The sequence below is a fragment of the Typopeltis vanoorti genome, chromosome 5, assembly GCF_054136105.1.
Source record: "Typopeltis vanoorti isolate ZY-2024b chromosome 5, IOZ_Tvanoo_1.0, whole genome shotgun sequence".
NCBI classification, from domain to species: Eukaryota; Metazoa; Arthropoda; class Arachnida; order Uropygi; family Thelyphonidae; genus Typopeltis; species Typopeltis vanoorti.
Window position 1 is genome coordinate 128,150,249 of NC_143553.1, and position 14,480 is coordinate 128,164,728.

The window sequence follows — 14,480 nt, forward strand, 5'->3', positions numbered from 1 at the left end:
CATGCCTGAACTCGCTTTTATCCTCCTTCATAGAGCCCTCTTTCTGCTTTTGAATCTTATTCAAGGTGCCTCCCTATTCACTCATACAAAGTGGCATCACATTTCTGCTCCTCAATGAGCGCTCTTTTCGTGGAACACAAATTACGTTCGCTTGCCACGAACGCCTCTGCCTCAGGGTTTACGTCATCGGCGGAGGTCAACAAGCAACCTTTGGACTTTTGTTAGCACTTAGATAAACATTCTTGTATAGAGCACAATTTAACATTAAAGCTTTAAACAATACATTTATGTTTAGATATGCAATTTTTCTAATTTTCATTTTCTAAATTAAAATGTGACATGTTCTCTGATATAATATGCTTACTTTGCCAACAGTACAAGCATTTTCTTACTTAGTATTGTGTTTTAGTTAAATCTTGAATGAATGATTCTTTTCTTGAAAGAGTACTCATTCAAGATCTAACAATATGCTATTAACTGCAGGAGGATAACTCCATATACAAATATTAGAATTCAAAGAAATAAATTAAATAAACACTAATCTGTGAAACACAGGGATGAGGAGTGTTACTAATGATGACCCTCCCAAAATTGAAAAAGTTCAAGTCAATCATTTTTGTTGAGGTTCAGTCTGTGGGCATGGGTTCACAACTTTCTTGATATAAGCTTTCAAGTAAAATATAACTTCTGTATTAGACGTTAGTTTTATTCCAGTAAATCCTTTGCCGTGGATAAAGCATGGCTAACTAAACCAGACTTATCAGACTCATGGTGTAATCTTCATGTTCTTCTAGACAAATCTGAGCTGAATAACTTGTCTGCCCATAACACAAAGACCACATGAACAGAGTGTTCTATAAACTCCAGGATCAGAAGATGAACATATTTGTCTTGAATTCAGAGAATCTAGAAAGGAATTTAATTTTAGAAATAAAAAATGTCAGAGTCAATTTGGCAAAGAAGACTCGCAATTCTCTCTGACACTCCTTTACATATGGAATGGAAATACTAAAAACTCCTGCTCAAGGATGAAGGCCTTAATTATTAATTATTTTGATACTATCTCCATTAGAGATTAAAGTAGTTCTGATAAAGGCAATTCTTTATTTAAAAGAGAACCAGCAGAACATAGTTTATGTGCATGGTGAACCAAAGTTTTAATCACACCATATTTCTAAATATGGGTGATGATGCGAAGCAGCATTGAGTATCAATGTATTTACCTATATCACTTGTTTTCTGTGTGCAATTATCTTTACAACCTAGAGATCTTTTAATTAGTTTTGACAGTTTCACCCTTCACAAATATACCACTTGCAGATAAAACAGAATTATTAAGCAATAATTTTCCTCCTGATATTGTGAAATTATTCAAATTTGTCATTAATTCGAGTTACTTTTCTTGTCAAAAAACAAACTTTATAAACAGATAGAAGGAAATGCAATGGAGTCTCCTATTTCCCCTAACTCCAGCAAATTATTATATGGAACAATTTGAACAACACATTCTTGATGTTTTTTTATCCTCCCAATGGATGACTTATTTGGTACAGATATGTTGATGATGTTTTTGCTATCTGGAACTCTTCCTTGTCAGAACTTCATGAATTTCTTGAGAAAATTAATTGAATGAACTGGAGAATTAAATTTTTCCTTGAAGCAAAAGAAACAATTGCCTCCCTTTTCTGACATTCTCATTTTATGTCAACCCAATGACAGTGTACAGTTCTCAGTATATAGAAAAACAATTCACACTGGTAAATGCATAAGGGATGTTATTCCAAAGAATAGAAATAGACAGACCAAAAGAGGAGAAGGAGATGATTTAATTAGTTTGAAGGTGGATGGTAAATAGATGTTGACCATAAGCTACTTTTATTCTTATAGTTTTTGGAAGAAACTGGAGGAATGACAGTGGTCAATTTGGCAGAGCAGTGACCATTTAAGTACCATAGAATGAAGCTAAAAATGTCTATGATAGAGAATATCAAGTAATTCTGTAAGAGACAGAGGGTCATCAATTAATCTGACTGCCCCCTTCTGAATAGCATTAAGTTATGATAGTGAGGCTTTGAGTGAACCCCAAATGTGTGAGCAGTATTCTACATTTGGCCAGATCTGGAACTTATACAGTTAGCAGTTGTATAGATGAAAAGAAGTGCCTTGTGCTTTAGAAAAGTACACGGTTTTTTTGACAGATGCAGAAACTATGGCTGGAATGTGACTGAGCAGAAAAAATCTGGTAGTGAAAGTCAGCCTAAGAAGAGAAATCAGATCATGTTCTGATATCTCATCATTAGTGAAAACATGAGAAAGCAACATGAGATCTTCCTTGCAGGAAATTATACAGGATTGTGTTTTGGTAATATTAAAGTTCACAAGAGTATCTTCACACCACTGAATAGCAAGAAAATCAGAATTTAAGGCATTAGTTATGAAGGAACTTGAGGCTTCTAATGCCTGAGCACAACGAGGTCGTGCTCAGGCATTGGAGTGTATTGCTATCAGCATAGCTATGGATAAGATCTGAAGTCAGTCATTTATTATTATTATTAACATCAGACTTCCATGGAGTCAAAAGACTCATCACAAGAGGCAAACAATATTACACACAAAGCCCACAAACTGTGTTTTAAACTTATTCACAACATATCTACATTCATCACAATGTCGGGCAACGCATTACACTGACCAACACCACCCTCTAGCAAGAACATACTCCTTATACCCCTGCTTACACCATTGTTATGCAACTTCCAGGTATGTCCCTCTTGTTCTATCTCCCTTCCTCTATTCTACAAACATTTCTTACACATTAACCTGGTAACAATCCTTTACCAACTGAAATATCTCAGTCATATCCCCTCTCTTCCTCCTATTCACAAGGCTTTTGCGAACTGCATTCCCTCAAACTGTCCTCATATCCCACATCCCAAAGGACAGTTACGACCTCAGTCAGTCTTCTCTGAACCCTGTCCAACATATCATCATGAAAATCAGGGGACCGAATCTGTGCACAATAATCCATACGAGGCCTGATCAAGGACTTATACAATGGAACCAGGATGTCTTTATTTCAACAAGTTAAGATCTTCTGCATCATGCTATAATCTAATGCGATGTCTTCACAACATGTGCAATTGACCTCTAAACTTCAAATACTTGTCCACCACAACTCCAAGGTCTCTTATCTCCTCAACTTTCTCCAAAATTTCCCTGCCAAGTGTATACTTTGCATCCTGTGGTTGCCTACCAAATTTCAGAACTTAAACTTGGCAACATTGAATGAACAGTTCCATACTATTGTCCACTCATACAATCTATTCAAAATGATATTGTGGCCTCCTGTAAGGCTCCAACATCTGCTTGATTCCTCAACACTGTATTTCAATAAGGAAATACCATGAGTAGGCATTTTTAAATAAATTATAATACCGGAATTAACTTGTAAAATATTATTTATTAGTATAACTTTGCTGAGTATCAAAGGCATCTTCAGTACAAAGCTAATAGAACAATAACTGACAATTCCAAAAGGCGCCGCCTAAGTAGCTAATGTAAGATAACTAAAAAAGGTCATTAAATTTTCTAACTTATTAAAAAAATAAATAAATAAATAAAAATAAAAATAAATAAAATAAAATATAAATATAAATAAATAAAATAAAAATAAATAAACAATTAATTAAAATAATATATATATATATATACAGGTATCCCTCGATTAACGCGTTAATTAATGCCTCGATGTTACCGCGTATATCAAAATCGAGTTAATCAAATCTAATAATCAATGGTAAAAAGTACAATTCATCCCTGATCGATTACTGTACTAATAGTTCGTTTTATATGGTACTCTTTTAGGAAAGATAAAAAATGAATGCAAAGTAAAGCGCTTCCGTAGCGCAATTGGAAGAACAGCAGAACATTGCGCCCTTCGATTGGAATAGGCCTAAGTTCGATTCTCGTCGCGACGGGAGGAATCTTTATCTGGACGATTTCAATCGAAGGTGAGTTAGCCAATCTCATACGGAGGTAGCAGGGTTTTTTCTCCCGGAAACTCAGGTTTTTCATCCCGCATACAGACAAATCGGCCCTTCAGAACACACGCAATTTACAGACATAGAATACCAATTGTGGTGGAGGTGGGCGGTAGATGCCGTTGATGGAGATGATTCGTAGTAGAGGTTCGGTGTAGTAGTTGAGACAGTTCTATCAGTTGAGAAAGTTGTAGGTGTCCTCCCGTGATGAGTCTTCGGACTCCTTGGAGGTGTCAGGAATAATAATAATAATAAATGTTTAATAAATACTAGTACCTACATTAGTTACTGCAATTTTTTTTTTAATCAAAAGAAGTTATAAAGAGTCGTTTGAACAGTTTTAATTTTTTTCTTATCAGCATAAATTCTACGATAACAAGCAAAATGACTCTCCAGACCTTGGCAAACAAGCATTCTTCGATTAACATCTGGATCCACACCCATTACTTGCTGCTTAAGCGATTCTTAACTGCGAAATATTCCATCTAGTTCTTTGACTGTTATTTCCTTTGGAACCTCATCTTCACATTCCATTTGTTCGTTGTCTTCATATGTGCATTGTTCAATTTCAAGAAGATTGTTGTCACTGAAATCTTTTGAATCCAATAATTCTTTAACACCTTCTGCATCAACACTATCAAAACCGAGGTCTTCACCAATTGCAACGATTTCTTTGACCACGTTGTTCACAGGATTTTGAAAACAACCTAAATCATCAGTGCATTCTGGCAGGTTTTTATAAACAGCTTTCATGCAAATAGAAGATACTTGCTCTCACAAGTCACGATTGTTCTCAATTGTGTGTTTAATGTTAAATTTTTTCCAAAATTTGTGGAGCGTAATTGCATTTTCTAACATTGTTTCTACTGCCTTTGAGAATGTCTTTTTAAGAAAATAGGCTTTGAAAGTTGCAATGACGCCCATGTCCATGGGTTGTAGCAATGATGTCATATTTGGTGGGAAAAATAAAACTTTCACATTCTCACACAGATCATTAAGAGAATTTGAATGACACGAGGCTAGCAGCCACATGACGTGAGCATGATTTTGTGTGGTAAATTTAAAGGCACGTTAATCAAAAACTCTTGCCACGTATATCAAGGGATCGCTGCAATTAATTTTGCCGCGGTAATCAAATCTGCATTAAGCAAAACCGCGTTAAGCAAGGGATACCTGTGTGTGTGTGTGTGTGTGTGTGTGTGTGTGTGTGTGTGTGTGTGTGTGTGTGTGTGTGTATACATACATACACACTAAAAAAAAGTTAGGAAAGATTAGCTGATTTAAAAAGTACTATCTCACACAAATGGGATAGACATAGACCATTGGATCTGTTTAAGTTAAGAGAGTGAAGTAAAATTTCACATGTTTATTTATAAAGCTGTTCCATGAGGAATCGACTTTTGTGAAGGACTCTTGTCTTGTCTTGTTCCAATGAACTTTATGTTTAGTGTTGATGGCATGCTCTGCAAGTCCAGACTGTTCAGGTTCAAGATGACATTTTTGCTATCTGGAATGGCTCTTCTTATGAATTATAACAGTTTTTCTCTAAATTAAATGCACTTCATCCAAGGATCCAATTCACTCTAGAGGAAGAAGTAAATAAGCAATTAGCCTTTTTATATCTTTTAATTCTTTGCCAACCAGATGATAACCTACATTTTTCAGTTTTTAGGAAGAAGACTCATACAGGCCGTTACATCCATGCTGAATCTCATCACCATCCTAGTCAAAAGGCTGCAACTATTAAAACACTGGTTCATCGGGCCCACTCCTTATGTTCTTCTGATGAGCTATTACAGAATGAATTGCAATATATTATTTCCACTTTTTTATCTAATGGTTATAAGAATTCTTTCATCAAAAGAGCTTTGAGCAGTTTTGGTATCTCTACCTCTTCAAATACAGAAGAAATAACTCGTATTCATATCCCTTATGTGCAAGGCATTAGTGAAAGCATAGCAAAAGTTTTAAAACCACTAAATATTTTTGTTGCCTTTTGCCCCATGAGAAAAATCTTCACCTTTCTCACTTCTCCAAAGGACAAGCTTCCACATCTCAATTATCCAAGTGTCTACCAGATTCCTTATTCTTGTTGGTTATGTTATTTTGGACAAACAGGAAGATCTGCTTTTATTCAGCTAGAAGATCACAAGTCTTATATTCAATACCTTGAACCTGAACAGTCTGGACTTGCAGAGCATGCCATCAATACTAGACATACAGTTCATCGGAATAAGACGAGTCCTTCACAAAAGTCGATTCCTCATGGGACGGCTTTATAAATAAACATATGAACCTTTACTTCGCTCTCCTAACTTAAACAGATCTGATGGTCTATGTCTATACCCTTTGTGGGAGATAGTACTATTTAAATCAGCTATCTCCCACAAAGGATATACCTAACTTTTTTTATTGTATATATATATATATTATTTCATCTCATCTTCTTTTTCCCTCTTTTACCTTGTGGTGTTGAGGGTTTATTAATCATCAGACCTCAAACCGTTCACAGGATAAAGTGGTCAGCCCTATGCCCCAGTGTATCCTATGTCCATAGTGTTGAGTTCTCAAGGCCAATTTGCCTGCTTTGCGGGATGAAAAACCCCAGAATAAACTGGGGAAAAAACCCTACTGTCCACGCCCAAGACTTGGCTATAGTTGAGGAAGATCCTTCAGCTCCTCACATCACCGATGGAAATCAAACCTAGGACACTCCTTCCCCAGGCATATGGTTGCGAAGCGCACAGCCACTAGGCTAACCGCGCGGACATATATATATTATTATTTTATTATTTATTTTATTTATTTATTTATTTATTTTTAATAAGTTAGGAAATTTAATGACCTTTTTTAGTTATCTTACATTAGCTACTTAGGTGGCGCATTTTGGAATTGTCAATTATTGCTCTATTAGCTTTGTGCTGAAGATGCCTTGGATACTCAGGTGAAAATTACAGTAATAAATAATATTTTACGTGAGTTAATTCCAGTATTATAATTTATTTAAATTCCTCATCACTCTCCCATTTTGCATCATCTGCAAACTGCTATATATCACCAGTAAAACCTATCCCAATATCATTAATATACAAATTAAATAACAATAGTCCAAAAACTGCCCTTGTGGCACACCACTAGTGCCTTTCCTCCTTCAAGATAGGGCATCTCTCACCCCCCCCCATACATAACTTGCTACCTATCTGATAGCCATTCACCTATCCAACTCACTAATCTATCATCTAATTCATCACCTTGTTAAAGAACATAAGTAAATTTACGACCTCCCTTTAACAAACCCATGCTGACAAGCACAAAGCATATCACTGTTATCAATCCACTTTGTATCCTATATCTCACCAACCTCTCTAATATCTTAACTACACTCCAGATATACAGATTGGATAATAATTTGTTGCCTTAGTCTTATTATCACCATTGTGAAGTGGAACAATTTCGTCTTCCTTCCATTTCTTTGGGATCTGTGCAGCTGCTGCAAGACTTGTTAAACAGGTAGACCAAGGCTGACGCTAACTCCTTGGATCATTCCCTTAAGATGCGATATGTCATTAAGTCCTATTGCCTTATCCACATCTAGCTTACTTAACTCCTCACATACCTCTTGCACACTCACCATTAAGTCTTCTCTTATTTCATTCTCTATACTTGAGCTTCTGATTTCGTACTGAGGATGAAACAACCTGATGAACTACTCACTGAATACCTCAAGTAAGTCATCTGTAGCAGTCACCAATCTCCACTTTCATCCATTAACAGCATCTTACCATAATCATTCTTCCTTCTACTTGTCACGTACTGAAAAAAATCTCATGAGAATTTTTCTTGATAATTTCTGCTCATACTGCACTTTTGTTGTCCTTACCAACTGAGTCACTCTCCTAGCCTGCTCTTTATACTCTTCATGCAACTGATTATTACCATTATTCATCCTATCCTGCCTCCAAAGTGTCTTCTTCTTCCAGATTTCATGCTAAATCCCCTTGTTCATCCATTTCACATCTCCCTTATTCAGTCTTTTGACCTTCAGAATACATTCACACATTGATGCTATTAAGTATTTCTTTGTTAGTTCCCAAGCACCATTTATTTCCTTACCGCTCAACTCCTCATTCCATGATATAGGTTCAAGCTGTCTCTTAAGCTTGTCAATAATCACCAGCCTTGTACTTCCACATGTATCCTTTCCTCACAGAAGTCTTCATATGGCTAGCCACAATCCATGTGATCACTACATGATCACTCCCAACTGAAGGGAAATGTGAAACCCCACTCACAATTACATCCTCTGATGAAATTATTAGATCTAAAATTCTCAATCCTCAAGTGTTTCCAACCAAGTCAGTCATTCCTACTACCAATACCAATGCTTTTGCTTGCTTACTCCTCATATCCAATACCTTCATTACTCTAGTCATTCCTTCCCAAAAAACAAACCCTGTGCATTCTCTCACTCGCTGCAACACTAATAATTGAATCCTTATATAAAACCAGTCACAAATCATTATCTCTTTCATTAATTCCAGTATTCTTCACTCTTCCACACATATATCTACAATTTACTTCATTTCACTCCACACATGATTCATTTCCTTCCTTATCTTCATCAACTCTGATTCAAAACTTGCATTACTTTTTTGCTATTGTTCACCCTATCTTATCATCAATTGCAAGTTTTATTACAATTAGCCCTACTCATTATCTTACCATTAATAGCACTCTGTTCTTTTTGAAATGCAAGGTTAAAAAAACTGAGTTTCGGAAAGGAAAAAACCTACTTGCCCATACCAAAGACTGACTAACTTGGGAACCAGCTGAAGAAAGACTTAGAGAAGTTTCTCTAGTCAGCAACTAGAATCAAGCCTATACCTATCTTTCTTTGGGCAACCCAGAACTATGGAAACAAATGCAATTTCACAGTTATATACGTGAAATGCAATATACCATTTGAAAAAATTAATGCAATTTAGTATAACAATTTCCTAGGATTTCAGATATAGCAAATATCATTACAGTTGGGAACTGTAAATGGGGAAAATTCCTTTTTCCTTCTCTCAGTAGAGGGCTCTTCATATTTCCAAAGATGATGTCATGTTTAAAAGGCTCATACACCATAATTATGAGATGTTTTATTTATTTATTCATCCTTTTCTGGGGTTTTAAATTATTTCTCAACATTATTTATCCTTTTCAGATGTTTTTAATTATTTTCCCATGTATTTTTAATCTTTATACTTTAGATTTTTATAGTTTATTGTGTTTGATTCATTTCTAACTTACTCTTTTATGGTCATTCAGTTTAAAAGAGTAAGTTAGAAATGAATTAAACATAATAAACTATAAAAATTTAAAGATATTTTAAAAATAATTTATCCATAATAGCACTGTCTCAGTTAAATTATCAGGTTCATGAAAATAGAATCATTCCAAACTAAATAGTTACATGTATATTTTTCAAAATGCATTATCTATTTCATAATAGTTTTAATCACTTAACCACAGGACTAAGCCAGCACATTCAAAACTTGTGAAAACTCCTAAGCAAAATAAGCACACCATGTTTTATTGATATTGAATGACCATAAAGTTTGTTTATATTCCCACTCCTTTCTAATAGAGATCAACTGACTCAGGACACTAAAGTCCTTGGATTGAAAGACCTTGGTGTGAGTCTAGGATGCAGAGAATCTTCATCAGAGCTTTTCATCTGAAATGGAGTTAGCCAGTCTGTCATGGAGTTGGCAGGGCTTTTTCAATCTTGGAAACTTAGTTTCTTTGTCTCACAAAATAGGCAAACTGGCCAGAAGAACAAAGATAACTTACAGACATATCCACAAATCCAAAACAACCAACCAGCACATTGAAAATTTCTAAAGTCATCTGCAGAATTCATTCCCCCACCACCTAAGCAAACACTTTACCATCTTTTTTTCTGTTTGTTTGTTTTTGTTGAGCCCATACAGGAGAGGTTGGTTGATCAACCTATAATACATTAGTACCATATATAAGTATGGTACTAATGTACCATATATAAGGATGGGGAGGAACTTGTTTACATTTGCATATTGTACTCCTTGGGAAATACATCAGTGGGAAGACTGTTCCACAATACAGCAATAGCAGGGATGAAGGAGGAAAAGAAACATCTGTCAGATTCAAGGTGCACTGTGAAGGGATGTTCAACAGCAGCTGCACATGTTCCAATGAGCTTAGTACTAAGTGGGGGATTTATTGATGCTATTCCAGATGAACATTTCCCATGGAAATATTTATAGAATACACATATTACAGAAACCAAATGCCTGTGTGAAAGTGAGAGGAGTGAGTTGGTAAGAGATGGGTCTTTAATAAGTCTAACTACTCTCCTCTGTATTGAGTCAAGCATTCTGAGGGAGCTTTTAGGGGTTCCCACTCCAAATATGAGAGCAATATTCAATAGCTGGGCAGATTTGTAATTTGTATAAGGTTAACAGCTGTTCAGAGGTGAAGTAATTTTCAGTAAGGAAATACCGTGAGTACACATATTACTAATTATTATAATAACGGAATTAACTCACGTAAATTATTCTTTATTCATAGAATTTTCACTTGAGTATCATAGGCATCATCAGTACAGTTACAAGGTTTAATTAGCCTTGTAACTGTACTGATGATGCCTGTGATACTCAGGTGAAAATTCTATGAATAAAGAATAATTAATGTGAATTAATTCTGTTATTATAATAGTTAGTAGTAAGGTGAAGTAATATCTTGAGCGAAAGAGAAATCCTAGTTGTTTTTTTTTTAGAAGCTGAAGATGCAATGGTTGTATTTATGTCAGGGTAATTTATGTCATGGAATTACCCTGACATCAAGAGGCGTGATGTCAGGGTAATTCCAAGAAGAGAAATCTCATCTCATCTGGGAATTTGGATGTTGTCAAAAGTAATAATGGGAGAAAGTGTTTTTTTTTTTTTTTTGTGAGAAATAAGACAGAACTGGTTTTATTACTAACCAGATAATAACCAGATAGTGGGGTTCAGATACGATTTTATCTGAACCCCACTGGAGGATGGCTTGAAGATCAGAATTAAGGGTAGTGGTGGTTGATGTTCTATAGATTGAGGTGAGTTGTGTAGAGTAAGGTTTATCAAATGAAAGGGAGGAGTGCAACACGCTGTCATCTGCAAAACTGTGTATTGGATTGGAGGTCAACTGAAGTAGATCATTGATATATATAGCAGGAAGAGGGTTGGTGAGAGGACAGAACCTTGTGGAACCCTGGCATTAATTCAATGGTGAGAGGATAAGGAATCATTCACATCACAGTGTGCATCCAGACAGAAAGCTGGCAATCCAACTACAGAAGTTCTGAAACTGACCAAACAATAGTAGTTTGCTTAGTGCCAGACTTTGTGCCAGACTCAGTCAAAAGCTTTGGAGATACCAAGTGCAACCACTTGAGATTCATCAAACTTCTCCATGACATTTGTCTCGAGATGCGTGACTTATGTGAGCAGATCTCCTGTTGATCAGCAGTGATGGAATCCATACTTTGTCATTTATTAGGTGGGTGACTTCAAGGTAGTGTAGGAGTTGGAAATTGATGATTTTTTCCATTACTTTAGACAGGACTGAGTTGAGTGAGATAGGAGTGGTAGTTAGATGGCAGTGATTTATCTCCCTTCTTGGGAATGGGTTGAATATAGGCCAATTTCCAGGCTGTGGGACAGATACCGGTGGAGTAAGAGAGCATATATAGACAACATAGGATAGGAGTCAGTTCTGGTGCACAAATATCTAAGCTGTAGTGGCATTTTCTTCTTCTGCATAAAATGGTATTTGATTGGTGCAAGTTAAAAACAGAAAATACAAATTACTGCTCTCTCACCATTTTTTAATTATGCTCACATCTCACTGATCAGCAAGTTTAAGTTTAATGTGACCTTTAGAGTATAAGTGTTTATTACAGTGTCATACTGTTGTCTGCTGAAGGAGGAAAACAGTACCTAGTTGGGTAAAATTAGTTTAATGGTGTCAGTGAAAATACATGTAGTTCTAACTGAATCAGTTCCATTTATCAACAAAAAAAAAGTGCAACTAGTGATAATGAAAAGCACATGAAACAGAAAACTCTGTCGATCAAGCTCAGAAATTCCAAAATTTGCAGGAAATATTCACCAATAACTGCATAGCAGGCATGGGGATATTTAGCATCTTGTGTCTCTAGTAACGAAGGGCTATCAATGTGCTGCTTAGAAAAAAAAACACGATCAATCATTAAATAAAATGATAATACAAATGGGTCCTGATAAGTATAACAGGCGATGATGTTACTGGCTTCATTGAACCAATCTATTTACAGCATTTATTTTCATATCTATCTATGCAGTTCAAACCTTTTCATGGGATGACTAAACTAGAACACAAAACTACAATCAACCAACTGCACAAGAGGCAACTGAGTTTGGCTGGCATGTTCAGAATAAACACTCAGGAAGCTGAAGACGTGAGTCATAGATTACGACTATCAATTACATATTTCTCAATTTTTCAATTCAGATGTCATGATGATAAACTTCTGTTTAACTACTCCTCATTATACACATACTTAAATGTAAAAATTAAGTGCAAATAATTATCAGTAATCATATGAGATTTTAAAAAAAATAAAATAAATGGGATGGTTTATTCTGAATGTCAGATAGTGAACCAAGCAAAATAGCTTTAAGGTCTTCTTGGAGTGACGTAGTATTGCTGCCAAATATTATCTAATGTTTGGCAGCAATAAGAAACGTTCCTATTTATCTTGCTATTCCAATGTTTATTACGAAACCCATTATAATGCTTTGATGATGACTAGTACAGAAATAACGATCCATCTCTGATAAGTCAGATAATAAGCTATCTTCCGTGAAAAGCATGTGACTTGACGGTTACAGAAATGTAGTGTTTTTAATAAATATACATGTATTTTTTTTTTCTGATCTACTAAGTAAATATAATCATGATGAACAATAGCATATATCTTACTTGGTAGCATGAGTAATGTGACTATCCTCGGTAGAGCTGGAAGGGTGTATCATTTTTAGGGCTTCGAAAGCTTTTATTAATTTTTCCATTGTAGCCATGATTCGTATATTAACAAGTCGCTACCCAATTCACCACATAAAAACAAAGACTAACTTAAGAAATCAGGATGAACGGACAAATTAAAAAAAAAAAGGAAATAATAATATCCATAACCCTGCACGAAACAAACATCAGTCCATCTTAAAGATTATAGTAACATTTGCTATGGTTGCTGCGCAACGACCTCTCCCGACGCTCCGCAGGCTGCAGGAAAAGAACTACTAACTCACCATCAAAATTATCTGATCTTACTTGTGCTGCAGACAAAAATTCCTTGCCATCGAATGCCAAAAATTAACAACGATTTAAACTATGCTATTTCTGAAACCTATTAAATGAATTATAAATAGCCTATATATAGTATGCTGATCTAAGCAAGTACCTCTAAAGAATTTAAAGAATTCATTGTGCTAGCATAGTAAGGATCGTTGAAAAGAAGATGGTAAGAACATCATAGACATATACGATTACAGCTTGCTTAGCTCTAAAATGTGGCATTCCGTCCTTTTTTCATATATTATATCAACCTCACGAGAGGTCACGAAACCTGTAATATTGTGTGTGTGGGAAAGTGACATGTGACTAAGAAAGAATCTGTTGATGCACTACTTAAATATCTAGAAGTTATAGTCCTCGGAATAAAAGGTATGAAGAAGAGTGTTCCAAAGAACATTAGTAGATGGAGAAACAGAAGGATGAGAAATTGGTTTGATAAATTGGTAACTTAACTGCTATGGATGTTGACCACAAGAGGCTCGTGCTTTTACATGTTTACAGGAAAGTGGAATATTTCCACTGAGAATACTTCTTAAAGAAAAGGCACAATGCAGAAAACAAACATATATTATAAGTCTGCTGTGTGTGTATGCACGCGAGTGCGTGCGTGCGTGTGTGTGTGTGTGTGAGAGAGAGAGAGAGAGAGAGAGAGAGAGAGAGAGAGAGAGAGAGAGAGAGAGAGTCATCAATTAAGTAGATTTTCCCCTCTTCTGAAAGAATCATCACCCCAAATATGAAAGCAGATTTAGAAATTACATAGCTATATAGATGAAAGGAACTGTTTTAAATGAAAGAGAAAAGGAAGTTTATTTGGAAACTGCCAATGTGGTGCATTTATACCAGAAGATATTAAAGGAACAATTAAACCCAATGATAGGAATCTCACCTTGATGGAGATCTAAATATTTTCAAAGAGAAAGTGAATTAGAATTCTTAGAAAAAAAAATAAGATAGGTGTGTTTATAATGAATTTAGTAGCTTTAAACAACATTACAACCTCCTTGCCATTCTCCGGTTGGGTAAGAACTGTGAGGTTTG

The 14,480-nt window shown here is 35.5% G+C and overlaps 1 protein-coding gene across 1 annotated transcript in view; it reads right to left on the bottom strand.

The window, feature by feature from the left end:
• The window catches only part of htt (huntingtin), a 1,164,033-nt gene extending 1,150,868 nt beyond the window's left edge, over positions 1-13,165 (bottom strand). Inside the window, exon 1 of the mRNA XM_090393484.1 lies at positions 13,068-13,165. Within this exon, the coding sequence (XP_090249610.1) occupies positions 13,068-13,165 (98 nt within the window). The remainder of the gene's footprint in view (positions 1-13,067) is intronic.
• Positions 13,166-14,480: the final 1,315 nt, after the last annotated feature.